The following is a 26,513-nucleotide window of genomic DNA, read 5'->3' as shown; positions in this document are numbered from 1 at the left end:
ATATCCTCAGAGTATTGAGCTAAAATCAGTCATTAATGACACTTACACCACATAAAGTGTCAGAGGTTCACAAAAATCATTTGGAACCATCCTCTGCATGGACATGGACATCCATAGAAATATAATGGGATTCTGGAAGAACAGAGATGGACAGATGGACTTATACAGGTAACGTACAAGTACTGCATGCACCATTTGTACTAGAACAACTAGCTCATGTAACGGAATAACAGAAACAGAAAACAAATGCAGCCTACTGACACCATCTACAGGGGAGAGAGAGCATTTTTCCTGTCTCCACACAATATGAAATTATTTTTCAACCTTTTCTGGCCTGTCACTCCATTTTCACTTCCTCAAGATGCCACCAGTTAAGACAAATGCCATGGGTACATTTTGTACTTTATTTTCAACTGCATGAATGGAGTTCTAAAAGAGTAATATATGGGAATGGTGCTGTAAATTTTATTCTGTAGAAAATATACATGTTGTGTGTGTGTGTGTGTGTGTGTGTGTGTGTGTGTGTGTGTGTGTGAGAGAGTAAGAAACGGGTAAGAAGCTTTGCACTGGCACTATGTGTTTCCATCAGGTTCCCTGTTTATGTCTCAACCACGAAGCCCTAAACCAGGGGTCTGCTAAACCAGGGTCTCTCCTAAAACACTCAGAGAAAAGAAAACACTGGGAGCCACAAAACCCTTTTGACATCTAAAATGAAGATAACATTGTATATATCGTTTTTTAACCTTAATGCTATGTACAAAAAAAACTATAGTGTGTTGAATTTGTGAAATCAATGAACTGCTGCAGAGAAAACGAAACTTTATTTCTGCATGCAACAAAAATATTTTGAACTCTGAAAAAAAAAAATGCTTGGTTGAAGGTTACATTCAAATAAAATACTTTTCTTTTCTTGGATTTATCCATGGATCACCTATCGGGGGTCAAAAAGCTCAATAAATCAGGTGCCGGCGGGTGTCACACATTGGCGGTTGTGACGCATATTTTGAGCGACAAAAAATGTAACACGTTTTATTTTAATGTTACAAGATCACCATAATCTTCAAATTTAGAATAACATTACAACTAAAATCAAATAAATTTTAATTAAATACTCATTATTTATTTTCCAAAGCCACAGGGAGCCGCAGCAGAGGGATGAAAGAGCCACATGTGGCTCCGTAACCGCGGGTTCCCGACCCCCGCCCTAAACTAATGACTGTGGATGAAGTATTTGAATCTCTCTGTCTGTCACCCTCAGTATCTGTCACTAACCGAATACCTAAACAAAAGTGTTTCACTGTTAAAATGTAGTGTATATTCTTAGGTTATAATCAATGCTTCTAAAACAATGATGTATCACAAGGCTTAAAAAATCTTTCTAAGCATATACTGCACACCAACTTATCTCTTAGATCAGACACTAATGTCACTGTATGCATATCCTACTGACATACACAACAACAAAATGCATTAGTTATTCTCTTTGGTTGATTGTGGACTACATTCAATGCAACAGGGTCAAATAAATTCATTAGTAACAGTGGTTATAATCCTGACAATCTTTAGCAAAGACATAAAAACATATAATTCCTTCAATGACAGGCCTGTGCCTTACACTGCAGCACAGACTGATGTTGTGTGTTGATGTAGTATTTGCTTGGTTAAATACAGAGATGGATGGTAGTCTAGTTTCCTTCTACAATGGAAAGACTGCATGCATGTAAAATATCATATTAGATTAAAATGATTAACAGACTTATTTCTAGTCATAGCAGCAGTGTTTACACAACACTATTTGCATTGTAAATACCTGTCATACAAGCGTGTTTTTTCAGGTATATATTTAGTTAATTGTTCTCATAAGTCCATGAGATACTGACTGATATAATAAAAGTTACACGTCTTGATTAAGACGTGCTTACATGATTAGTTCTCCTAGTGGTGTGACACAGGCAGTGCACGCTGCAGACTTCCAGGGCCCAGACACTTCCACGTGACTGGGCCCTGTGGAAGTGTCTGAGTCGTCTGGGATGTGTCATGGACAACCTTCTGGATTTTTGCTTAAAATGCTTTGTTTTCCTTTTTAAGCATATATATATATATATGTATATATATATATATATATATATATACACACACACACACACACACACATACATACATATATATGATATATATATATGATGTTTTGGATAAACTCATATACTGCCCACAGCAGCAAAAAAAGTGATCAGAGTTGTCTCAAAGCCTCATTTTACTGAACTCAGATCACAGACCTCTATAGTTATGTTATCAGAGGGCTGGTCCAGTGTTGCTATTGTGTTGGTTTTTCATCACCTTGCAATCATGCTACTATAGTGCCCCCACCAGGCAACTTTCAAATTAGCTGACAACCTGTACCCTGACACAGATACTGATTCTGTTCATTATCATGCTTCTGAGAGAAACATACCGAGTGATTTTGGTGTCCTAATGAAGTATCTTCCCATGCTATCTCTCCTCAGTCATCCTCTCATTTACCATGTACAGTGTTGACTGTCAAAGAAAGAAATGACTTGGGAATTGTTAGAAGTATGTTTTTATTTTGCAGTACAGTACCAATTGAGTTGTATGTCGTATATGTCAGTTAGCTGGTGTACTGTTTGTCTTGTCTCTGTGTTTTCATCACTGCTGACTGTTCAGTCAACCACGATTGAAATATGACTGTCAACCTTTTTTTCTATCCTGCTCTTTGCAACCACTTCTGCTCGCAGCCTCCTTTAACTCTCAGGTAATAACAGCATTATTTTTCTATAATATCTTAAGTCGGTACAAAAACCACTTAATCCTACAGAGACAAGGTAATAAGAGGAGTTTGGATGAAAACCTGAATTAAAAGCCATCATGGCATGTGTCATTTCGCTGCTTCAGTTAACACAATGAAGTAAACTTCAGCAAATAAACATTTTGCTTCTGTTATATTCAAATTACTTAACCAATTTATATAAATAGCCAAAAATGGACCAAAAAAAAAAAAATACTGACTTCAACCTTAGTAATTGTGTGTGATGTTTTGCCACTAGAGGGCAACATTTCTACAGTGGTTTCTATTTCCCTGCCTCTCAGTAAAATGACAACTACAGAAGAGGCCTTCTTAATCCTGTCACTGAGTGGCAGTGTTGTATAAAACTATTGCTGTCTTCTAGGGCGGAGGTGGAGTTTTCTTCATTTTCCTCAAGCACAGTAACTGTGAGACACTGTGTTTTCTGTATTGTAAAGATGGGAAATGTAGCTCCATCTTTTTTGCCATCGTCTGTACAGCTGACAATTACTTAGAAATCAAGGAGAGACAGATTCTGTCTTGATGAAAGTAGCATGTGCTCTCTGCATCTATTAAGGGTGAGTACACGACAGTAGAGGGAAATCCTGAGAAATTAGCTTTAATTAAATCACTTTAATTGTCATCACTCATTTAAGCAGTAATACCTGACTCAGCGATTTGTCCTCTCCACTTCATCAAATAATTAAACAATTGGAAGGATTTTGTTTAAGCTGCAGTGTGATACAATATTCCCTACATTAACTACAAATTATGTTATAATAAAATTAATGAGTAACTTCCAGTGTTTATGCAATTTGCTGAAGGAGCAATTGGAATGTATAACATCTGTAATGCATTTTTGCCAGTTATTCAGCACATTTTTCTGAAAACATCTGTATTGTGATGCAGATGAATTTAAATCATAGGTTAGGTGCTAATATGAGCACTGAAACAGCTTTTTCTTGCTCTAATCATTCCAATCATTACTGCTTTTCATACTGTCCATTAAAGGTCCCATCCAGTCTAAAGGTAGATGTCCTTGTGTTTTCTGATTATAAAGCAGGTCTGGGTTCTACATTAATCCTGTGAAAGTATCAAAGCCTCAGTCCACAGAGAAATGCACACAGCCTGTGTTCAGAAACTGAGCCTTAGAACAAGCTCACAGGACTTCTGGAACTTTGTGATGTCACAACAAAGTTGAAATCTGCTATATTTTTATTCAATCACTCAGAAAACAGTCAGCCAATCAGAAGAGAATCTCAGAGTCTCTCTTCTGATTGGCTCACCCATCTGTTGTTGCTAGAGCTCCAGAGAGAAGCCTGAGGTCATATATCTTCTGATGGATATCAACACCTCAAATTTAACACCTGTGGAGTGTAAAATATGGGATCTTTAAAAGATCCCTTCTTAGTGTCCTTTCAGTGGACACTAAGAGATAATATACACAGCCTCATTTCTGAATACATTTGTGCACAAAACAAAACTGTGTATGTGGTACATATCACTTTCATGAAGGTGCAAAACAAAGGGATAACTTAATGTCCAATATGACCACTAAGAATTACAGCCAGCAAAACATGTCAGTGTTCATGGGTCCCTGACATTAGTGATATTAGGTTTAAGACTTTGAACTTAGAGTGAGAAACAGCACTAAGTCTGGTGGAAGAATTGCTGTGAATATATTGGTCCTATAGATTAGAGACAATATTTAATTTAAGATACCCCTGTGGGCTTCATTTGATGACATGAGGTCAAAGTCAAATTTCTATATTTTCTAATTACACCGATAGACTTGCAGCACATGGGGCATCTTTTTCCAATGAATGGGAGGTTAATAGCCAGAGACGAGACAAGGTCATGACCTCCCCCAGACTGACCTGAAGTGCAAAGCTACAATTATCAACCATGTAATGACAAAATTTCTATGTTTGATTGTAACTTTCCTTTGTTCTTACAAATACTGTCAACCAGCCAGGTACCATGTATATTTATTTAGATTTGTGTGTAAATTATTTTTCCAATCAGTGTTTAGTTCTAGCAAACTACTGATTTCTAACAACTGTCAACCAATCTCTTTTCCTTGAAGGAGACATTTCACGCACATCAGTTTAAGAGTGCTGTAAATCGTATTAGACTCGTATGGGTGTGATGCTTTGTTACCTCTTCTGTGGTCAGAGGGCAACACTTTAACTGCTGTGGGTTGTGTGGGAACTAGCCTACAGATAGTTAACCTTGACCACATGTTCCAACACTCCAAGTGGACCCTTTAATGATAACCCAGAGTAATGACTGACTTCTCTTTGGAAGGAATGCACTATGAACATACGCTGCTGCCTTTCTGGATTTTTTTTTTTCTTTTTTTTCCACATTTTTTGTCGTGCAGAAAATCGCATACATAAACCTCAGCATTTTGCATAGCACATAATAGAATATGATTTAAGTGAACCAGCTTAGTGCCTGCCCACTGCACTGTGCACCTCTTCTCCAGCAGTGCCTGCAGTTTTCAGTTCATGTGATCCTGTGGTAAATGCTATCCCGTAAAAAGACTGATTCATATCATGATTCAAGTATTTAGGGCAGGGGAGGAAGTGTACTGACATTCCTATGCGGAGGAAACTGTCAGACATGTCATGACATCAGTACTGACAGATTTGCATGGTTTTCTTACAAGGTATAAATCACTAAGAGCAGAGGTTATAGTGATGTGCTGCTTATGGCTAAATTAGAGAGTAGAGCATTTTTAGTGACCCAAACATTAAGTGTGCTGTTTTTGTCTACATGGCAACCAGCCTGCCTTTATGATCTGACTGAAAAAAAAAAATCTCAATAATCAATGTAAAGGCAGGGTTAACTTCAAACATGTAGACTTAAAACTAAATCAAATATTTACATGTCACAAGTATCAACTTGATTAATTAATCTGAACGTTGTGTTCAATTGTGTCAATGTATCCTGCTATGATTAACTGCTTGATGAAAGATGATGACAACATATTTATAGGTCTTAATCAAAACATCCTTCTCTTTATAAGCAACCATATATTTTACTATTTATTTTCCCACAGAAGTCACAACACTCTGGAAACATCTCTTAATTTTTGCAGAATAAACCTCAACACACCTCTGTGATTAATAGCCAACACTGTGACAGATATTCTGTGAACAACACTTTCGATGCCGAGGTGTGGGCGCTGAAATACCCGGGGCATTGTTTCAACCCGACAACTGAGATTTTACAGCCGCTGTGCATTCTGAGAGGGATTACAGCAGCCAGCTACATGTAACTGCCAGTAATTTCAGACAGAGTGATTCACACGTTGTTGTGTCAGGAGGTTTTCTGTTAGCATGTTTTGTTTTTAACACGCTGGACAAGATCTGTGATGCAGACACTCTCTCACCAAGTCACCAAACATTTAGAGAGTGTGCGTCACTCAGTGCTGACAGATGATTACAATAGCTCATACCAAGACTGACTACAACTCAGATCAATATGACAACTTGATTTTTTTTTTTGTTGTTGTTCTTCACAACTTCATGTCTTACTTTATTCACCACAGAGGAAAGTGAGGCCTGATAAGCTCCTTCACTGGTGGTTCTCTGATAAAATCGACCATGACAGGCAGCAAAGATAAAAAAAATATGACAAATGGACAGATCTGCTGGTTCACTCACTGTCCCACAACTGGAGCCCCCGTATTTCTACAGGCCTCATATAGAGGATACATGCTAATTTGCCATTAGATCAGTGGAAAATAATATTAGTATATTTAAGTACCACACTTAACATTCAACTGAACTACAATTTCGAGGCACTTGTACTTGAGTATTTTATTTTCTGCTACTTTGTACTTCTGCTTCATTACATTTCAGACGCAAATATTGTGCCTCACTATCTTTACTTTCACCTGCAATACAACTTACTTTGACAGTTAAGATTTTACTAGTAAAATATGATCAACATATAAAATATAATGCATCGTACTGATTCCAAGCGACCAGCAGTATACAGAAATTAGCAGCATCTCAACCAAGTGGCAACCTCCAGGGCAAAATGATGAAAATGAAATGAAGCCAACTGCAGTTCCTCAAATGGGCACTACAGTCTGGCTCCAACAGTGAGTCAGTCCCCGCAGACTCACATGTTAAAATGTCCAACTTTACAGTAGAAATAAACATGTTTACAGCCTGCTGGTTTTGGTCTCTACAGCTAATTTCTTCCTTCATGACAACTGTACAGGGGATGGTTTTTTATGTAACCCACCTGTTTAAATAATTAAGACTTAAAGTTTTGTATAATTGAGGGCGTGGCCACATTGAGTGACAGGTGGGTGAGCGTATGCTTGTCATAAACCGGCATGCACTGAAGTCTCGGCTCCGCCAAGATGGCAACGGTGGAGCAGCTCACTCTGAGCTTCAAAACCGCTCTTCAGAAACCTGTGGGTGACATCACAGAGGTTACATCCATTTTTTTTACACAGTCTATGATTGAACCTGTTGTGACATTCAAATGCTGTTTACATGTTAATTTGTAATAATATGTAATAATATTCCAATAATAGAATAAATACTATATTACATAACTCTGACAGGGCCATTCTGCCCAACTTTTAGTTTATTTTTGATATTTTCAAATTCATTTTTCTGACACTACTTTGTATGTTTATGAAGGTAAACAAATGACATTTCTAGGCTTAATTAAAAAAAACAACACAGCCTTTGATGAGTTATCATTGCACCAAAAAACAAAAACTGAACATTTTACTTAATCAAGTAAACTTAAGTATCTTATAATACTATATAACCAGAAGGGATGAGTGAATAGATTGTGGTATCTCTGGTGCCTGAAAACATGACTCCCTTGACTGAGGGAGCCATGCAGTATTTTTGCAATAAAAGAGATTAGAGTACGACAAATGGCATAACTGCCATGAAATGACCACAGACTGGCAGTTTACACCTGATGACATTGATTTTTACAGACATTAACTGTTCCTAAGGGATTGTGGTGTGACAAATAGTGGAGGGGCAGAGACAACCGCAACCCTTTCTTTTTTCTTTTTTTCTTTTTTGACTGGAGGCTTTTTATTGAGGTGAGAAAATTCCATGGCAGACACCAAAAACATGCATTAACATACCACTGCAAAGCCAAGGTTAGCGAACCTGGACCTTACTCACTTATTACCCCTAACTACCCCTTTGGAAATATACATCTATAATGTTTGGCACACAGACCTCTAATAACAAACGGCTAACAACCAGTCATTATGGGGGCTTGAGCAGGAGATTTACAAATCTAAGGTTCAGCGGTGTTGGACAGGTTCCCCTTGCTTGAAAATGGTTATTCCATCAAGGGCACGGCGAGCTGCGTGATAAAATCTTGTGATTTATTCCCGGCGGCTGATAATTACTGGTGTCTTGTCACCTGTCAAAAATGAATGGACGGGGAGAATCCGAGGCTGTAGTCTTCATGCTCTTTACACCACAGCAGTAAATCTGACATGTTTGTGAAGCCATAAATCACAGCTTGTGATAAAGCCTACGCACTGCTCGGAGCTGAGTGGTGTGGGCTGCACATTTCAAACAGTTTTAGCTATAAAGGTTTGCAGTAGATCAGCAGGGTTATTTCAAAGGTGTGGTAAATAAAGTGGTTTAAGTGGGTTGCTTTACAGCCTTACAGGAATGGACCACTGCAGAACAAGAGACGCCGTCATTCAGGCTCAACCGTTTTAACAGCTTTAACTTTAACACTATAAGACAAATACATGGTGGCAAAGGTTTGGACACATTCTGCTGTACAACACAGAAAATGAGAAGAATTTTGTTTTTTGCATGAGGTATGCACACATCTTGTGTCATCAGGGTTTACTTGTGTTAATACAAAAATAATAAGTTGCACTGCTCAGATGCCTTATTCACGTTAGAACTGGAGCTGAACATAAGTACTATTCAAAATTGCAGTAATTCACTTGTTTTAATGAATGAAAAGCTCATAACAAATCTAATGGTGGCTGTAAATTTTAAATTCAGAAACATAAGCACAGTGTGGTATTCAAGTATAAAAGAGAATATTCTGCAAGTCTTGGTAGTCTGTATATTTGCACTAAATTTGTTGCAGTAATAAATTGTGCAAAACCTCAGGAGGTTTCTACACATTTCCACTTATCTTCTATGTGTCATGGAATAATAAATAATGAGTGAATTATCCCAGTCTGTGCTGATCTCTTGGACACAGCAGTAAAAACTGCCAGACTGAATGTTCCCACCTCAAATCATTAGCTGTGCTTTTAGACCTGAAACTCGGGGCTGTAATTGTTTTAAAAGTTGGCGTCTCAGAGCCGCAACGCACGTAATAAAAAAGAAGAGGGCAGGAAGGAAGCAATGTTTCTCAACGACCCCCAGTTCAGTGTCTGAGGCCCTACCCTTTAGTTACCTGACCCGTTGCACTTGGCCAGAAGCCTTGCTAAAGGTCAGTGCAATCGCCTTTCACTGTCCTCTACAATATCTGACACACAGATGTTTCATATGGATGTGGTTCTTTCCCACGTTGCAGTGTTCAATTCAAGACCAATTTGTCTCAAGAGAAGAAGAAGAAGAAGTGTAAAGAAAACATCAGATAGCGTATTTATATTCTGCATCTAGTTTGCATATGTTTAGAAAATTGCGTCATCTGACAGGGTAATTAATAACAACTGTTTTAAAGCATTTAACTCAGCACTCAGTAACCACACACACACCAGAAATGGACAACTCACCACTGTAACAACCTCACGCATCTGTGAATATCCCACAAACACGGCTACTGTTGTTGTAAATATGTAATTTTTTGTATCTATATATTTTGTACATTATTATATTGTTATTATTTATCTTTCTAAATATTTTTTATTGCAGTTTCTTGCAGCTTTCCTCTTCTCTGCACTGCCACTTTGCTGCTGTGACACTGAATTTCCCCACTGTGGGACTAATAAAGGCTATCTTATCTTATCTTATCTTATCTTATCTTATCTTATCTTAAGTATTGAAAAGGTGAAAATTCAAAAAAAATGGAACCACATATTCACAAGCAAAAAGACTATGAAAGATCGATAGCCCGAGCCAGCAGCAATTGCAGGTTCTAATTGTAAAATATTTGCCCTTGTTTTTTCCCTCTCTTTGAAGTCTGGGGCTTGCTCCACTCTTGTCCTCAGGTGCTGCCCAGGCCTGATTTATGGGGATGGGTTGCAGGGAAGCTACTCTAAATTACATGGCCCTTAAACCTGAGCAGAGAGAGACAGAGAGAGAGGGAGAATCGCCACTCCAGAGACAGCTAATTGCAAGGACAAATCTAACCTACGCTAGATAAGAAGGTTCCTCTCTTCCTGGAGTTGAGAAAAGGGGAAACGCATATAACAGATTAGGCCACTTGTATAAACGTGCAATTTGTCACAAATGTCCCTGAGACATTAAACAGCTATTTAGATAAATATCCCTTCATTGCCAATGATATAGAAATACACATATGGACAGGGAAAGAAATAATCATGTTGGTGATCATTCAGTCTGAGTGGCATGATACAAATTGACCAAATGAAGCTTTTTCTAGTTTTCCAAAACTTCATAGGTGACAGTTACTCAGTTACTGCAGTAAGTAGCAACACACCAGACTGGACTTGGTGATTATATAAGCACTGAATCCAAACCACTATTAAGGTGTTAAGGAAGTGTAAAGTTAACTGCCATTTCCAAATAATTAGTATGTTTTGCTCGTGTTTTTTACACCGATGTGAAGTGTTGAAACTGTTCTGTAAGATCCTGTGAGGGATGTGAGGGAGAGTCAGGATAGGAGGAGGAGGAGGTGACAGTGCCATTTGCCTGGAGGGTGCTCATAAACCTGCAGAGGGAGAGAGAGTGCATCATTCCTCACAGGTGACTGTACCATGTGACTTCAAGAGCTTTTAAAAGCAGGCCAACCTGCCTTGTCAAGGTACAAGTAATCACAAGGCACCAGAGGAGTCAGAGAAGGAGAATACCTGGGCTGTCGGCACAGCAGCACATACCGACAGCCCCATAACGACAAACACTCAGGGAGCGCTCGCAGCCTGCAGACACAGCAGAGTAGCAAGATTTTACTCAGACTAGTCTTGTCTTAACGTTAATGACACAATGAGCTGCAGCAGTGTTGAAGGTTCAGAATTCTCTGAGGAAGAGCTGGAGCTTGGTCTGCTGGGCCAAGGGGAGGACGACGGAAGTCCCAAGCCATCTTTCCAAGACAGTGAGAGCTCAACCAGCAGCCCAAGCGACCCAGAGGAAGGCCAGACCAAGAAGCGCAATCGACCAGTCCGCTCAAAAGCTCGACGAATGGCTGCCAATGTCCGCGAGCGAAAACGCATCATGGACTACAACCAGGCCTTCAATGCCCTGCGTGTTGCTCTGAACCATGACCTCAGCGGCAAACGGCTCTCCAAGATCGCCACCCTGCAGAGGGCCATAAACCGCATCTCTGCTCTCTCGGTATTCCTGAGCTCCAACCCTCCCAGCAAGTCCTGCACCCACCGGGAGTGCAACAGGGCATCAGCGGGGCCAGCTGCGATGGGAACATCTCGACTTGAGCAGACCAGGGTAACGGTTCCCCGCCTGGAGCATCAGAGCTACATCCCCTGGCACGCGTCCATCTCACACCAGATGCAGCCACAGCAAGGGCCTCACATGCACAGGCTGCCCACGGAGCCACACGTGTACATGGATAACACTGTGTCATCATGCCCCCCGTCACCACACTACCCTTGTTATTCCACAGAGGGACAGCTTTATGCCTCACATGGACATTGCAGCAGCCCCCCCAACCTTCCACCCAGTCCTCTGCGATACCCCCAGGTGGGTGAGGGGTTGGGGTATCAGCCAGGATTGTGGGCCTCCTGCGCACAGGGATACATGGACACGTTTGTGGAGCCTTCTCCAGCTCTGGGGCTTCCATGGCAGGTGAGCTACAAACAGGAGACGGAGCACAGCCTCTCTCTGTGCTCTGACATCCTGTAACAGCGACACCAGCCACTGTGAGCCCTGAAGATTACTGACAACACCAGCAGACTGCTAAATGATCTCAGGGAGAAAACTGACGTGAGGTTTTTGTGTTTCTGCTGTTGCAACCACTTCAGTATTACAAACAGCACTCTCTTACTGCAGAGCAGAGTCATCTCAATGTGTCTGACAGATATAAATGAAAGTGCAATGGCAATCCAGACTGCAGAATGTTGTAAATATTGGGAAATGTATTTTGTTATTGAATTGCAAAATGTTAAACTTAAAGAATGTTCGACTCTCTGCTGTAGATGTTCAACCCACAGAGCTGTTAAACTGTCAGGTCTATGGTCCTCTGCACAAGCTGAATCATTGGACATTATGTTACATTACTAAATGTGAGATATTTAAAGGAAAAATGGACACTTAGCTGCCATGAAAAGCAATAAGTAGACTCGCCAAAGACGGGACAGCTTGCATACTATTGTGCTATACTGTTATGTAACTTGTCTTACACTATGTTTCTTTCAAGTGGTGGAAAGTGCATCTCAAGGAAATGTGATTAAGATTTGAACCAGAAGCTCAACATATTTATTCTGTGTAGCACACAAAGTCACGTCTGTTTGTAAAATTGTAAAGTTTGTACATCATTTTCTAAACCCCAAAATTAAATCTTAAAATGATTCCTGTTACACTTACTTTCATGACAATAATGTTTACTTGTGATCTATGTGGTTCTCAGGACTTTTAAAAGTAAGGCAACGTTTTACAAATGTGTGTGTCTGAGTGTGAGCATGCACGTCTGTGTGTGTGTGTGTGTATGTGTGTGTGTGCGTGTCTATGTGTTTGATTATAGCCTAAGGTCAGTAGCCTCTACCATTCTGAGTCTGAGATGACAGAGGTCTTTCACTCATTGGAAAAATGTCCTTACAAGTCCATTCTTGTCATTTTTCTAGGAGAAGAAAAGTCAGGGTGCTATTTACACAAAGAAAAATAAATGGCGCAACAGCTAGGAGGCCAACACTGACAGGGTTTTTATTATGTGAGCCTTAACATTGATGAGCCGTGCAAGTGCATCTTGTGCAATGCGCTTCTCTGGATTCTGTGCTTTCTGCACAGAAGTACATTTTGGTTAAAACCTCTGATCTGCAACAACAGCAAGTGAGATCATGAGCAGAGGGGGGTCAGTTGGTCTCTGTGCGATCAAGACAAGTAAATTCTAACCACAACCTCTCCCCCCCGGCTCTACCAGCTCATGATAGTCAACACCAGCTCTCCCTCCCCTGCTGAGCAGCATGTCATGGAAAACAGCTTTAATATTAGACCATAGGACGGAGCCCACCGACAGATTTATGTGGGCTCAGGAAGGAAGAGTGTGCCCCGTCATCAGTGTGGAGAAATCCCCTGTCGGGCTGCGCTGGCCCGCAGGTGGAATTGGGTGTGTGAGATTGTTTTGAACATCCTGGAGGTCTCCCAACAAGGGCCTCGAGATGCTGCTGAAAAGAGCTGGCCTGGGGAGAAACACTGCAGGCTGAGTGGAGAAATAAATGGTGTGGTACAACAACAATTAGCAGACAGGAAGGAAAGGGAATACAGACAAAGAGATGAATGGAGAGGAGGAGTGAAATAATAGGAAGAGGAGGATATAGGTGGTAAGAAAAAGGGGAAGAGTGACTACACTTTGAGCCCGTCGTTCAGCTTCTGCACAGACATGAATCACTGGAAAACCTTGACTCACCAGCGAGAGACGAGTGTGGCTGACAGCACTCAGTGACGGCATGTCTCTCTCTCCTCCCTTTTTGGCACAAAAGCAGATCTCCACTCGATACAGCCAGTTTATCCACTTGTCTGGGTCCTCAAAGAGACTCCATAGTGAAAGTGGGCTGAGAGCGCCATGCAGTTCCGCTGAGACTACATGTGTTTTCTAAGTCTTGTTGCTGGTTCATTTCACAGACAGGTAAAGAAACATCAGGTAAAGAAAAGTGCAAAAAGCCCTGCTCTTTGTTGCCTCACAAAAAAAGCTGCTAACAGAATGGCTGTGTGGAAAAGACAGAAAAGTGACGTAGCTCCGCGCAATAGAGAAGAGAAATAGAGAAGAAACGCTTAATCAATGCCTCGATGATCAGAGCTCATCTGGTTTCAGAAAAGTTAAAATGTGAGGATTTACTACTTTCTGATCTCTGATATGACAGTAAACTGGTTTTGGACAGCTACCCAGATCTTAAGACTACACCTGTGTCTGTGGGAAACGTTTCATAGATCATAAGTGATCATAAGTGATGAAGCAAGAGAATAATCATCAGTTTTATCAATATTTAAAATAATTGCTAGTTTCATCTCTGGTGTAAAAATTTCCTGAACAGAACATGTGTCGGCCGTTTGCCAACATCAGTTTGTGAGAAAGTGTTTGGCAGTGAGAGATCATCCGGTGTGCCGTGAAAATCCCACAGTGTTGTCTGGTCTCTTCACAGAAGGAGTTTTTACGGGTCAACTTTTTTTATGTTCAGCTGTGACTCACCTGAGGATTTACCTCACTTCTCCGACATGTGAGCCCGTCAGTGATGCATCTTTTTTTCAGACTGCTCCGCCCCCTCGACACCCTCCGCTGCCAGGCTGATGGAAAAGAAAACAAGCAAACATGAGAGAAATGATGCCAGGACACTAGGGTGTGTTTGCATGATATATGGGGATGAGTCAGCCTTCGGAGTGAAGGTGCATGTTGATGCTCTACATGCTGTGCCCACCCCCTGCTCCCCCAGCACACATAACGCAGGCGCACATACACAGACACACACAATGTGCTCATATGACATCATTGATGAAGGTGAAGGAGGTGAAGGAGCCAGAGGACATGATGTGACAGACTTAGTTTGTTCCCGTAACATGTAAAAACAAAGAGACATTAACTTAAATTACCTGGACGTGTTAAATCACCTACTGAGCTTTATTTTGAAAAGCCATGCTTTTAATTTGAACTTAATTACAGCAGTATGTCTATGGCTCATAAATCCAATCATGTCTTTTATTCCTCTCTCTCCACATACTGTTCACAACATATGAAATAAACATTTACCAATACAGGCAGTGACTTATGACACAAGGGATAGTGACTTTGTTTCCATAGTTTCTTAGATTCATTCAGTTTTTCCCTCTGTATATAATATTGCATTCTGACATTTTCTCTTTAGGGGCTGATCCCACTAAATAACATTCACAAAGTTCAAGTAAAAAGATAAAAAAAGACTGTTTTGAAACCATCCATGCCAGGCAAAAAATGTGCACTTAGGGTTTACAAGCTGCAGCATCTGATGGTCTCTGACAAGCTGTTGCATGAGGAAAACGTTTTCTCTTTTATACTGGATTCAACTTGTATTTCATTATTCATCAGATTTTTATCCTTGTTAAAAACTCTCCCCCCACTCATGCAGGAACTGTTATCTCTGCCCCTTTCTCTTGACAAATGGGGCAAGATGCAGCTTGTTTTATTGATTTGTTTGGCTGCTAGAGCGATGAGTAGTTTTCACTGCTGAACACTAGATGGAGACAGGACAACAGAGCTCTGCTGAGCAGTATGTTCAGCCAGTGACAGACTCAGGGGCCTGTGTTTCTCCTCAATAAATAACACCAACAGCAAAGAAAAAAGTTTTGAAGATTAACATAAAAACAAATAAAGGCTGTTGTGCAGGCATTGTCATAAAAGATATACCAGAGCTGTATGTATGCACACAGCTTCACTTTTATGTAAGGCTGCAAATAAATGTGTCTCCTGCAGAGATTTAAGTGCTCAAGATTTCAAGAGCTTATTTGATGTTACAATACAGTGTGTGGGTATGCGACAACACCGCTGCCTGGTATTCAGACTGTGTTTGGTTTCAGAGGTTTTAGGGTTTTGTTATCTCAGGATCACTGTGATGGTACAAGTTATATGATTTATTTGAATTATGAGCAGTTGTTTGTTCCCCGTAAAATTCTCCTTCAGTCACAAACTGAAAACTGGTTTTGAATTTCCTAATTTCTTACAAGAACATTCGACATCTGATGATGTTAAACAAAACTTTAGTGCATAGAAAAAAAAACAATACTGTAGGTTACATTAAAATGGAAAGTTAACACAATAACACTATGTATTATAAGTAAATCAATAATAATACAGACAAATGCATAATTTTATGGAAACAGTAGAATTTGCTGAAAAAGATACAATTTGGTCCCTTAAGTTTTTCACAGGGTCTGTGCAGGAACCTGGCGTCTCAGAGTCATTTCTTCTGTGCTCTGAGAGGCTGCAGCACCACCTCACCTCTCTACTGCTCCTCTGATTGTTAATAGAACAGCGGTCGTGTATTAGACCATTGTACCATTATTCAGGAGAGTACCAGAGGCAGCTCCCATTTACAACAGCAATCCCACTCATCCTGTCTGTACTGCCCTGGTGACAAATATCACAGTGATCAATGTCCAAAATTTATTTTCTGAAAAGTCAAAATGTATATTCAGATTAATTATGTTGACTATGTCAAGTATCTAATATTCCTCTTAAGTCATACTCTTGTGTCTTGACACCATCACCAGACTAATTCCTGAGTGGATATCAAGTTTGTTTTTAGCTGGTTTATTGTGTTAAAAGCTGCAGAGGGCTACAGAGTTTGTTTAGCTGTGGCTGCTTGTTGCTCCAGGGCTGTGTAACAGTGTTCATGCTGAATGCTACTCATGCTGGAACATTTAATACTGAACTCTTTTACCATCCTCCATGCAGACTGACCAAGGGCAGCCCAGACTGACTCAAGCAACCCTCCAGAGTTAAAAATTTACCCAGCATTTGCATGACATGCCAACATGAAGCAAGCAGCTGTAGCACTGAAGAGCTGGAGTTGACCAAAGGAAGAACAATCACAGCAGCAGTTTGCAAACACAGTTTCTCTGCTGCTTTGTGTCAGTCTTCTCTGAGGATCTAAACACATGCCTGTAGATATGAATATGAGTGTGAGTAGACTGCCTAATATGTGACCACACTTACATGCTCAGGGAACATAACACAGACATCTCACATCAGAATCAGAATCAGAATCAGAATCAGAATCAGGTTTATTGCCAAGTATGTTTTCACGTACAAGGAATTTGTTCTGGTGAATGGTGCAGAGCGCACCAAAACACCGAGGCAGCCATCTGCGGCGCCATTTAAAAAGGAGGAATGGGGAAAAAACAAGTGGAGAGGAGAGGAGAAAAAATAACAGAACCCAAACTATACTCCTGGGGGGGGGGGGGGGGGGTACAGTGTGGGATTCGGGAAAAAAAAACCTCAGCAACATAGGCATATATAAACAAACACATCTTACAACACAGTGACTCAAGACAACTTGCTCCAGGGGAGGGGGGAAAGGGGGGAGGAGGTGATTCCAGTGCAGACAGGCAGCCAGCCGCAGCCGCTGCCATTTAGGCGCAGCTATCGGACCCCGCCCGCCGCGCTGGATGGGAGGAAGCGGCGAAGGCGTGGGATGGGGTTGGGTTGTGAGTTGCATATGTACATGTAAGAGGTGTCCGTGAATGTGTGTGTGTGCATAGGCCTGGGGAGTCGCTTCGTCTAGTTCACAATCAGAGCCTCAGTTCGCAGGGTGTCATCGCGATAACACAGCAAGTTGCCATGGAGACATCCTTGATCGGGTCCCGGACGGAGTCAACAATCCACAGGTGTCCGTGGAGGAGGGGGGGGGGGGGTAGGAGTAGAAGCGTCTCACTGCAGCGATCTCGTGGGGGAGTTGTTCCAGCACCGGCCTTGGCCAAGGCTGGTGCTGCGGGGGCCGGAACGCAGATTAGATTATGATTGTTTGGGTTAGGGCGAGCAGTCGTATTTCAATAGACACGGCTTACTCTGTTAGTCCATTCTGGTCATCTCCATCCATTCTCCTTTTCAAAGCTGCAAGCTTCTCCAAGATGTGACCCATGTTGCGATTTATGACCACAGTCTGAGCATTAACAGCTCCTTCCAAGGTGGTTCCCAAGTTGCGGTTCACAATCACAGTCTGAGTGCTTACAGCTTTACTCACTCCATCAATTATGTCGGGCAGCGTGGGGATTTGGACTGCTGTCACCGTCTTCTGAATTTTCCGATACACCAGGGCAATGCCTAATCCAATCAGCAGAAAGCCTGATATCACAGTTCCGAATATGTAGAGATCTTCGATGTCCTCAACGGAAAGACTCGCCAGGCACACGACCCTCCACTGCTCCCAGGAGTCCCTCATGTAGCCAGCGGGGTACGTTCCGCCAGGGCAGACAGGTTCCCCCGAACCCGGGCTTCTCGTCGAGAAGATCCTGTCAATTGCGTTGAGAGACCAGTTGACCAATTCCAATTGTTTGTTCAATTAAAGATGGGCCGACTAGAGACTTTGAAGTGAGCTCCTGATATACTGTGCTCATCTGAAGCATCTTGAACATGTATAAAAAAAAAAAAGTTAATAAGGAAAACGAAGGAATCAATGACCTTGTGACCTCACTGCAGCAATTGTGCAGCTCAGCCTCAGCAGACTGTGGCAGAAGAGCACAAAGGTGACACTCTGACAAGATGACACATCTGCCAATCCACCCTGGATAACCTGCTTGGCCGACATCGAGGTTACAGAGATTCAGGGATAAGCTGAGAATAGAGGGTGGCAGCTCGCTCTGGGATCAGAGGGGCTGTACTGGTGACGAGGTCTTTTTTTTTTTTTTGAAAAAGCTATTCAGCCTTCTGTTGATATGCATCAGGGAATAAGAAAAAGCTGCAGGGAAATTTGATGACATTTACTATTCTGGCTACTATTCCTTTCTCCCCTCCTCTCTCTCTCTCGCTCTCTCTCTCACACACACACACACACACACACATACACAGAAAAAGCACAGTGTTGTGTTTGGTCTATTTATCCACTGCTGGCTATGTATTTTCATACAATATGTAAACAGCTATTTTGTATTGTCATTCACTCCCTTGCTGCCTTCAGCTTTCCCATTGATTCCTCTTCAAATTCAGCTCTGAGGACAGTCTGTTCCAATTAAGCCTGCATCATAAATGCAGGACTGAATCTGACAAAAACACAGCCTGAAAAACATCTGGGGCAGCTTTCAAACAGTCTGCGTCCAGACTGGAGCTGCTTAGATCTGTGCATCGAGCCCTCTCGGTAAAAGCAGTAGCTGCTAACAGGGTTGTTAGAAATGTGCTCTTCATAACTGTCAGCTGTAATGGACACACTGAACCGGCTACAGTGAGAATGTAGAAATAATATGTAGAAAACACATCAAACACAAATACACATACAAATAAAGACATGCTCTGCAAATACAGACAACACAACAAGTTTTTATTTGCACTTCTTTTGTTCTTGGTTCCTTTTTTGTGCAACTTGCAGTGTTTCTGTATTAACTTTTCTCTGCTTACCTGTGTTTTCTGTGTTTGGTTTTGTCGTCTACATTTGTATATGTTGTTATGCTGCGTATGTGTTGTCAAATAGGTGAAGATATTTTCGTCTTTGATTGTGTTTTGTCTGCGTGTGTGGGTTTTTGTTGTAAAACAGATCTGTGCACTGAAATGCAGTTTTTCTTGAAAATCCACATATCTGAAGAAGCAGCCTGTGGGCCTGTGACTGGAAGCTGTTTTGAAAACGTGTATTAATATGAAACAAGCTGAACATACAGATTATACACGTGTGTATCCATTGACTTAGTGGGTGAAAAAAATACTTCTCACTTGTCTGACCTGAAACTTGAGCCTCCAGTGTTGGCATCACGCTGTGGTTTGTCCACATTGGCCTGTGCTCCGTTCATTAGTCTTTGATTTGTCTGGATCCCTGTTGGCTTGGACTCTGTTCACTTGGCTTCAATTAGATTTAGTACAAAGAGTCTGCTGAAGTGCTGACTAAACTTCAAAGCCTGTGGTTGCTTCTGTGTTAACATACAGTTAATACCTTGTTCAACAATGTGTTGCTCTAATATTAGTTTTACATGATTATTTGGTGCTGATGTTATTTTGCAGAAGCTTACAACTATAACCATCAAACGTTATAATTATTATTATCATTATTATCATTATTATTATTATTTTTAGATGGGTATGTTGGTTAGCAAATAATTATTGTTTGGTTTACAGACACATACAAACAGATATAATATACATGAGAGAATGATTTCAGATCTTTTCTGTCTCACCTCAAGAATAAAAAGATGGATGTCCTTTCTCCAAGCAGTCACTACCATCATTAGTCAAGGTGCCAGGCAGAATAGATGGCTGATGTCAACGACGCCCACATGTCCCTCGCTCACGTTTGAGGTGCCGTGGATTGTCGAAATCTCTGGGAATGATTTGATTTGTCCTCTGTCACCTGTTTAAAGAATGATTCCTGTGATGAGAGCAGCGAACACATCGAGCTGTGAGCCTGCTCAGTTAATTGAACAATAGTCCCCTGTGACTACCTCTCTTCCCTGTGTGTTTTTAACATACAACGGTGTGCACAGCAGGTCATAGATTTTGCAAAGGACTTAATAATGACATAAACCGAGGAGGCTGCTCTCACCCACAGGCGGCTTGTGCACGTCTAGGTGCCCTGTTCCAGCAGTCAACTGCCTGTTAACTCAAAGGTCAATAAACACACTCCCACACTCAATGGATTTTGAGATGTTGTCAGCTGCTGGCATTTTCAATGAAGCACTTTCATTTTACTCAGTTAACTAAAATAAAATAATTTGCTCAGACAGATGTCAGACTGTGCTGTATTTATTTTCTTGTTTAATTAACAGCTGAATTTCTTGGAGAATTTTTTTTTCAAGAATAGTGCAACTTTTACTTTTTTTTACTTATCAAATTTAAAGTTAGAGCTGAGGTGAGACATTTTCCCAATATGTCCACTTTAAGGTAAACTCATTGGCATGCTGTGTAGCCCTTAGCCTTAACAGCTTAAAGAGGATACAGAGGCTACATCACTTAAAGTTGATAATTTAGTTAATAGAGTGGGTCTAAATAATTGCGAAAAGTAAATTGGTCTTTTAAGAGGTTATCTGTACTCTGACACGGGCCACCTCTCAGGAATATAAAACGACACCTTGTTAAGTGATTGGACAGGCTCATTTCAGCAGCTATTTTCACTGCGGCACCTTAATTATTTAATTTTCCCCTCTTCTTGGAATCCACCTCCAAATGATTGATTTTTTTTCCCGGGGAAATTGGTTTATAAAACCTCTATGAGAGGAGAGGCTGGCAGGAAAGTGTCAGATGAGAGTCGTGTGAGCTGAGGGTTTGAAGAAAAGTGCCAGTGAAGACATTAAGGGAGACACTGAGGACACAATGTGGTAAATAAGCTAAAATTCATGTCTGCGCCTTCACAGCCTTGCCGAGCAATTACAGCTTGTTGTGTCCCTCTAACCATTTGTTTGGAACCATTTCATCACAGACACAAGGAAGAAAATTAACATCACCGATTGAACTTCAACATCCTGAGGTCAAATGAATATTGGACCTGAGCTGATGTCTTCCAGGGCAACATGGATTTCATACACGTTTGTACAATCTCATTCAAATTAGTGTCCTCTGGGAGAGACAGCAAAGGGCTCAGCTGTAATGAGAATACCAAAGAAGTTGTGTCATTAGTCACAGATAAAGATACATTATATGCCAGACTTACTTGGCCTCTGGGGCTTTACTGTATTTTTTGTCGACTGAGGTTCTCTTTTTTTCCTTCTGCGCAGCTGAGACTTACAATTTAATCAATTCCCTTTTCTGAGCCTGAGAAATAGAAAGAAAAGGCAATTACTGAGGGAGAAAATATGATAAGGGTAAAGAATTGAACCCCAACTATCAAACGAAGATGGATTAGTTTTGTTCGGTTAGGTAAGTCAAACAAGCTTTATATTTACTGTGTGGTTGAGGAAAATGAAACCCAAACATCATAACATCAAGGTTTGACTATCATGCACAGAGCTGTACTCTAGAGGGAATTAATCATGATCAGAGAACTCAATAACGTTATGTAAACCCACACACAGTATGAAAGTGAATGTGAAGCCACCTAGATAACAATGGAAAAAAAACAAAAAACGAAAAAGAGCTTAATAATGCACGGCATATTTCATGAACACCAACTACTTTAGGCTTTCATTATTGCTCATGAAATACTTTTATTTATTATTATAAACAGTGACATTTTTATTCATCCTGAAGATGCTATTTCTAAAACATACAGAAATTTACCATTTTTGTTCATTTTTACCTTTTTGATCTGACTTCTTCAACAAATCCTCTTTGTTATCATGTCGTTTCATTTAATGTCAGCTACCACTAGAAACTAACTTACTGAGTCATTAGAAATTATTTTGTACTGTATTTATCCCCAAAAGTTTGCTAGCTATTAGCTACATGTATAACATTTTAGTCATGCACTCATGCTAACATTTTTAGCTAGTGATATAGGTGACATGTGCTAACTAATGCTGTTTTTAAGGCTTTTCCTGTGATTCCTACACAACTGAAAAACATTTTATTAGTCAGCCAGACTTGCAACAGATCAAATGATTTCATCAGTAAAATGACCCACCACGGTTATTCCCCAAACAGGAATTGGGAGTAGAAGAAAACCACTGCTTTTATTCAGTGCATGTTTTTAAAAAAATACTTATAATGTACCCCCATTCCTACCATTCCTATCAGTGTGAAAATAGCCTCCTGCACAACGCAGAAATCCCTACAAGATAAACAGTAATCTGATTGTCACCTACACACAGGAAATAAACCAGTTAATCATGTTACCTGTCAATCCTGGTGTGTGTGGTTTTGTGCTTACAGTAAGATATCCAAACCCAAAATCCAATCATAGAAAAGGCAGAGAGTGTCCTGCTCTCCTGCCCTTCTGGATCTGTGCTGCTATGTTGTTAAGTATACCTTCTGAGGAATTTCGTCTGATAATTTATCCTCAGTAGGAAATATTGTGAGAAATTCTTCCCCTACAACATCCAAATACTGACATACAATTTAATAAAAAAAATGTTAACCCTGTAATGCCTGACCCCAGAAATAATGGACAGAAAATTCTGATTTCTTGAATCTGGAACCTTTATTTGGCCCTTTCACAAAATTTGAAAAAAAAAATTACAAAAAATTATTTGCATATAGGTTTTTCCAAATTTTATACAGGATTTTACTACATACTAAAATGCAAAAAATTATGTAATTATAACTTGCTTCAAGAGATTAAGTGTTCATGCTAGAATATTACAAAAAATTTCAAAGAAAATGTCACTGGAAAATCATAAAAATCACAGTTTTCTTTACCTTGATCCAGTGAGTTGGGAACTATCTGAAGGTGGCCAACCTGGATTGTCCCATGTACTGTGTTTGAATTGTTGCAGTGATAAAGGTATCCACCAGGGGTTGGAAGGCAAGTATCAGATTGGATACAAGAGGGTTTTGAGTGAAGTTTTTACCATAAGGTGATGCAATAGGTCTCAGAAATGCTTGTATCAAATTTGATGCATTTGGCATTATAGGGTTAATGTGAGTATCCTCTATGTGAGTTGCTTCATTTGAATTCTTCTGTTAATTGACTTCAAATTCTGTCGCATCCACAATGAGCCAGTGTACACTATGTCTTTATTTTCTTATGCATTGTTAACTTAGCTGCATCATGTCATTGTGTTCTCAGGTTCTAAATCTTACTGTTTAGACATTTTCTTTTTTGGGGTTCTAATTTTTTAGACGTTTTCACTGCAGACAGTTTGAATTGTTGTAGGAAAAATGCAGCTGTTACTAATAACGTTAACAATGGCTCTGCTCCGATCAAATGTCCCAATAAGCTGTGACAGTGAGGCAGTTTGAACAACAGACTTGTTTTTAGTGGAAACAGCACAGGTGTTACAAATAACTTAAATTCTAAGTGAATTCAATTGAGGTGTTCAAGTTCAAGGTCCTGTTGTTGTGCATCCTGGCTTACTGGCAAGGAATACTAAGAGACCTAACTGGAGCGGAGCCATCATTAATGTTGTTAGTAATGCCTGTGTTTCTCCCACAAAAACGAGTGTAAATGTCTGCCATGAAAAAGGTCTATTCCAGAGCCCTGAAACTTTAGCAGCTAAATGAAATTCAGCCACTTTATTACCTACACCTGTGTTTTTCCCACTGTGACAAGCCAAAACGTCTGCTGTGAAAAAGGCCAATTGTTGCGCAGGTGTTCCTGCTCTACACTTCAGTTGGAGCCCTATGATGATTAGCTGTCTCTGACCCAGATTATATTGTGTATTTCTCCGAGCTGCTTGTTCTGTGCATTGTGAAGTTCTGTTTATAGGCCTCTCTCACAACAGACGGCTTGACTTGTCAAACACAGCTGCAAGTTAACATGATTAATGACTGGATTTCATTCAGGTGTGCCAGTTGTAGGGACCTGATGTTGTCTTGCTGGGACATTTAAATGGGACGGACCCATCATTAATGTTATTAATTACTCCTGTGTTTTTCCTGCTATGACGTTTCTAAATATGTGCTGTGAAAATGGCCCATCGAATTTAACAAAGCACCACACCACTGAACCAACACTGTTTGCTGGGGCCTCAGGTCGTTTCTGTTTGGCTTTTCAGCTGACATAAGCACCTTTTAGCTCCCACTGAATTCAAAATCTGCTTTGAGTCAGAGTCACATAAAACGTTTTATTTTTTATTTTTTAATTATCTAGTGCTCTGTGCATTATAAGTGAAATCACTGTTACTTAATAACAAAGTAAGTTTTCTCAAGTTGCTGAACAGTCAAGCTTCAATAATACTTAACGTGTTATATTTACCACATCAAAGATTTCCAGCTTCATCACTTTACTTTGTTCACCTCTGTTGTTCTGTAATTACCTTTGAAAGTGTTCGTGTTGCAGATCTTGTGCTTTGCTTGATTGATTCTATTGAGATTGAAAAGAGTGAGCCTGCTGGTCAACGATCCTGAAAGACAATTCAGATTTTCAGGATGCACAACAAGTAAACAAAGCATGTACTATTACTTGGGTATAAACAAGTAATGTAGCCTTACATAACATGCCAACAGTCAGCACATCCATCATTCCCTGAACACTAACAGCTCAACATAAGAGCCTTGGCTCACAATTAAGCAGGGGGTAATTATAATGCTGGAACATTACCACAGAATTGGAGAGCACTCACCCAGAGGGCAATTAGCCTTATATAACCCTTATATGTTGACTGAAGTGAACTAAATAAAGGCAGATATTCACACCAGGGCAGAGGTCCGTTTTTGATTGTGAAAATGTTCATAGTCTTAAACCCGTGGAGGACATTTATGACCTGTGGTGGGCCTTAACAACAAGTCTAAAATGTTCAAATCTGTAGTTTGAATACATTGTTAAAATGCAAGTGCATAAAATAACTTCTGATACCTTAGTGCACCTATGTGGGTGGTTTTACTGATGAGATATTAATTAACCTTGTGGTCAGAAAAGACTGAAGAAAAACAATGCCTGCAAATATAGGTTCAGTCTGAATAATGCTACATAGAGCACGACACACTAATGGGGATGCTGAAACCTCTCCATATAATAGATTGTTCTTGACAATATAGTGCATAACTGGCTCATTAAGACAAGGGCAATTTACTGTGTTATCAGCTGCTGCAAGCTTCATCTAGCTTAAAATAGCACATTAACTTGTGTCAGCAAAGTGACACACTTTGATAAATGTCTAAAACGAGAGCAAAGTGAAACACTGCAAGGCAGGACAGTGCGAAGAAGGTCAACAGACAGCCAGCTGTATGTACTGAAAAATCTCAGGAATGCAAACAGGCTATTAGATGAATTTATGTGAACATCCATCCATCCATCTGTATTTTTATATACATATATATACATGCTAATTCTCAACACTTGTCAATGGGAGGCTTTAAGAGAAAATGATAATAACAATAACATTAATGACAATAACAATATGACTAATAATAAAAACATAATAGTGAAAGAAGGAGGGACAATAGAATGTAAAATATTACAAAGACTGTAAAAGAAGCAGTGTACTTATGGTGTACTTCAGGATCTATGGAGCAAAGGCAATATGACCAGATAGTAAACCAGTGATAGGCTATTCATGTGAACACTGTTGTTTAGATTTTAGCCATTGCTTGAGTCCGTTGTTGAAAATGTTTCTACTGGTCTCTAGTTTTAAATGAATAGGTAGGAAGTTCCAAAGTTTAGCCCCCTTTGGGGAGAAAGCAGACTGATGGAAAGATAAGACTCCTGAATGATTCAGGGGGCCAGACCTGAACAGGGCATGCTGCTGTTTATTCAGCACATGTCCGTGTTGTCAAACGAGTTGTTAAAATTTAAGAAGATGACAGTGAATGTTTGACCGCACTGAGGCAGATTTTTAAGTAAGCACAGACCCCTAAAACACAATGTGTTTACAACAAAGCTGAGCGTCTGCATGCTGTATGAAGCCTTTTGTTTGTCCAGAGTGAGTTCCGTGAAACCTGATAAATTACCTCAAGTGATGTCACTTGAGTCAGTGTTGGTTGAGAAAAAAATGAGATTGTGGAGTTAAAGTGATAGTTCAGGGTATTTGACACAGGGTTGTATGAGGTACTTACATGTGGTCTGTGTATTACCTGCAGGAGATCCCAGTTTGGAGAAGAAGATGTGAGCATTGGTACAAAAGCTGATCGATGTACTGCTGCAGACAGGATCAGCAGAAAAAACATGCATTAGCCACTTAAACTGATA

The 26,513-nt window shown here is 40.3% G+C and overlaps 1 protein-coding gene and 1 long non-coding RNA gene across 5 annotated transcripts; one reads left to right on the top strand and one right to left on the bottom strand.

Moving 5' to 3' along the window:
* Positions 1-10,585: 10,585 nt before the first annotated feature.
* bhlha9 (basic helix-loop-helix family, member a9) lies at positions 10,586-12,479 on the top strand. Its single transcript, XM_071460964.1, has one exon. The coding sequence runs from the start codon at positions 10,942-10,944 to the stop codon at positions 11,812-11,814; it is 873 nt and encodes a 290-aa protein (XP_071317065.1). The 5' UTR covers positions 10,586-10,941; the 3' UTR covers positions 11,815-12,479.
* Positions 12,480-12,855: 376 nt separating this feature from the next.
* LOC139607813 (uncharacterized) lies at positions 12,856-24,810 on the bottom strand. Of its 4 annotated transcripts, none has more exons than XR_011684895.1 (4): positions 23,084-24,810; positions 21,441-21,541; positions 19,972-20,144; positions 12,856-14,409 (listed from the first exon to the last, which is right to left on the bottom strand). It is a non-coding gene; the product is annotated as an uncharacterized lncRNA (long non-coding RNA). The 4 variants fall into 4 exon arrangements; XR_011684898.1 differs by having other exon boundaries at positions 24,643-24,810; XR_011684897.1 differs by lacking the exon at positions 12,856-14,409 and adding an exon at positions 18,164-18,219.
* Between the last annotated feature and the right edge of the window lie 1,703 nt (positions 24,811-26,513).

Source organism: Trachinotus anak, unplaced genomic scaffold (genome assembly GCF_046630095.1).
Source record: "Trachinotus anak isolate AG129_WGS33_773 ecotype Australia unplaced genomic scaffold, CSIRO_AGI_Tana_v1 ptg000024l, whole genome shotgun sequence".
In the NCBI taxonomy this organism is placed as follows: domain Eukaryota; kingdom Metazoa; phylum Chordata; class Actinopteri; order Carangiformes; family Carangidae; genus Trachinotus; species Trachinotus anak.
The sequence above is the reverse complement of the archived record's forward strand: the minus strand, read 5'-3'. Positions and strand labels throughout refer to the sequence as shown.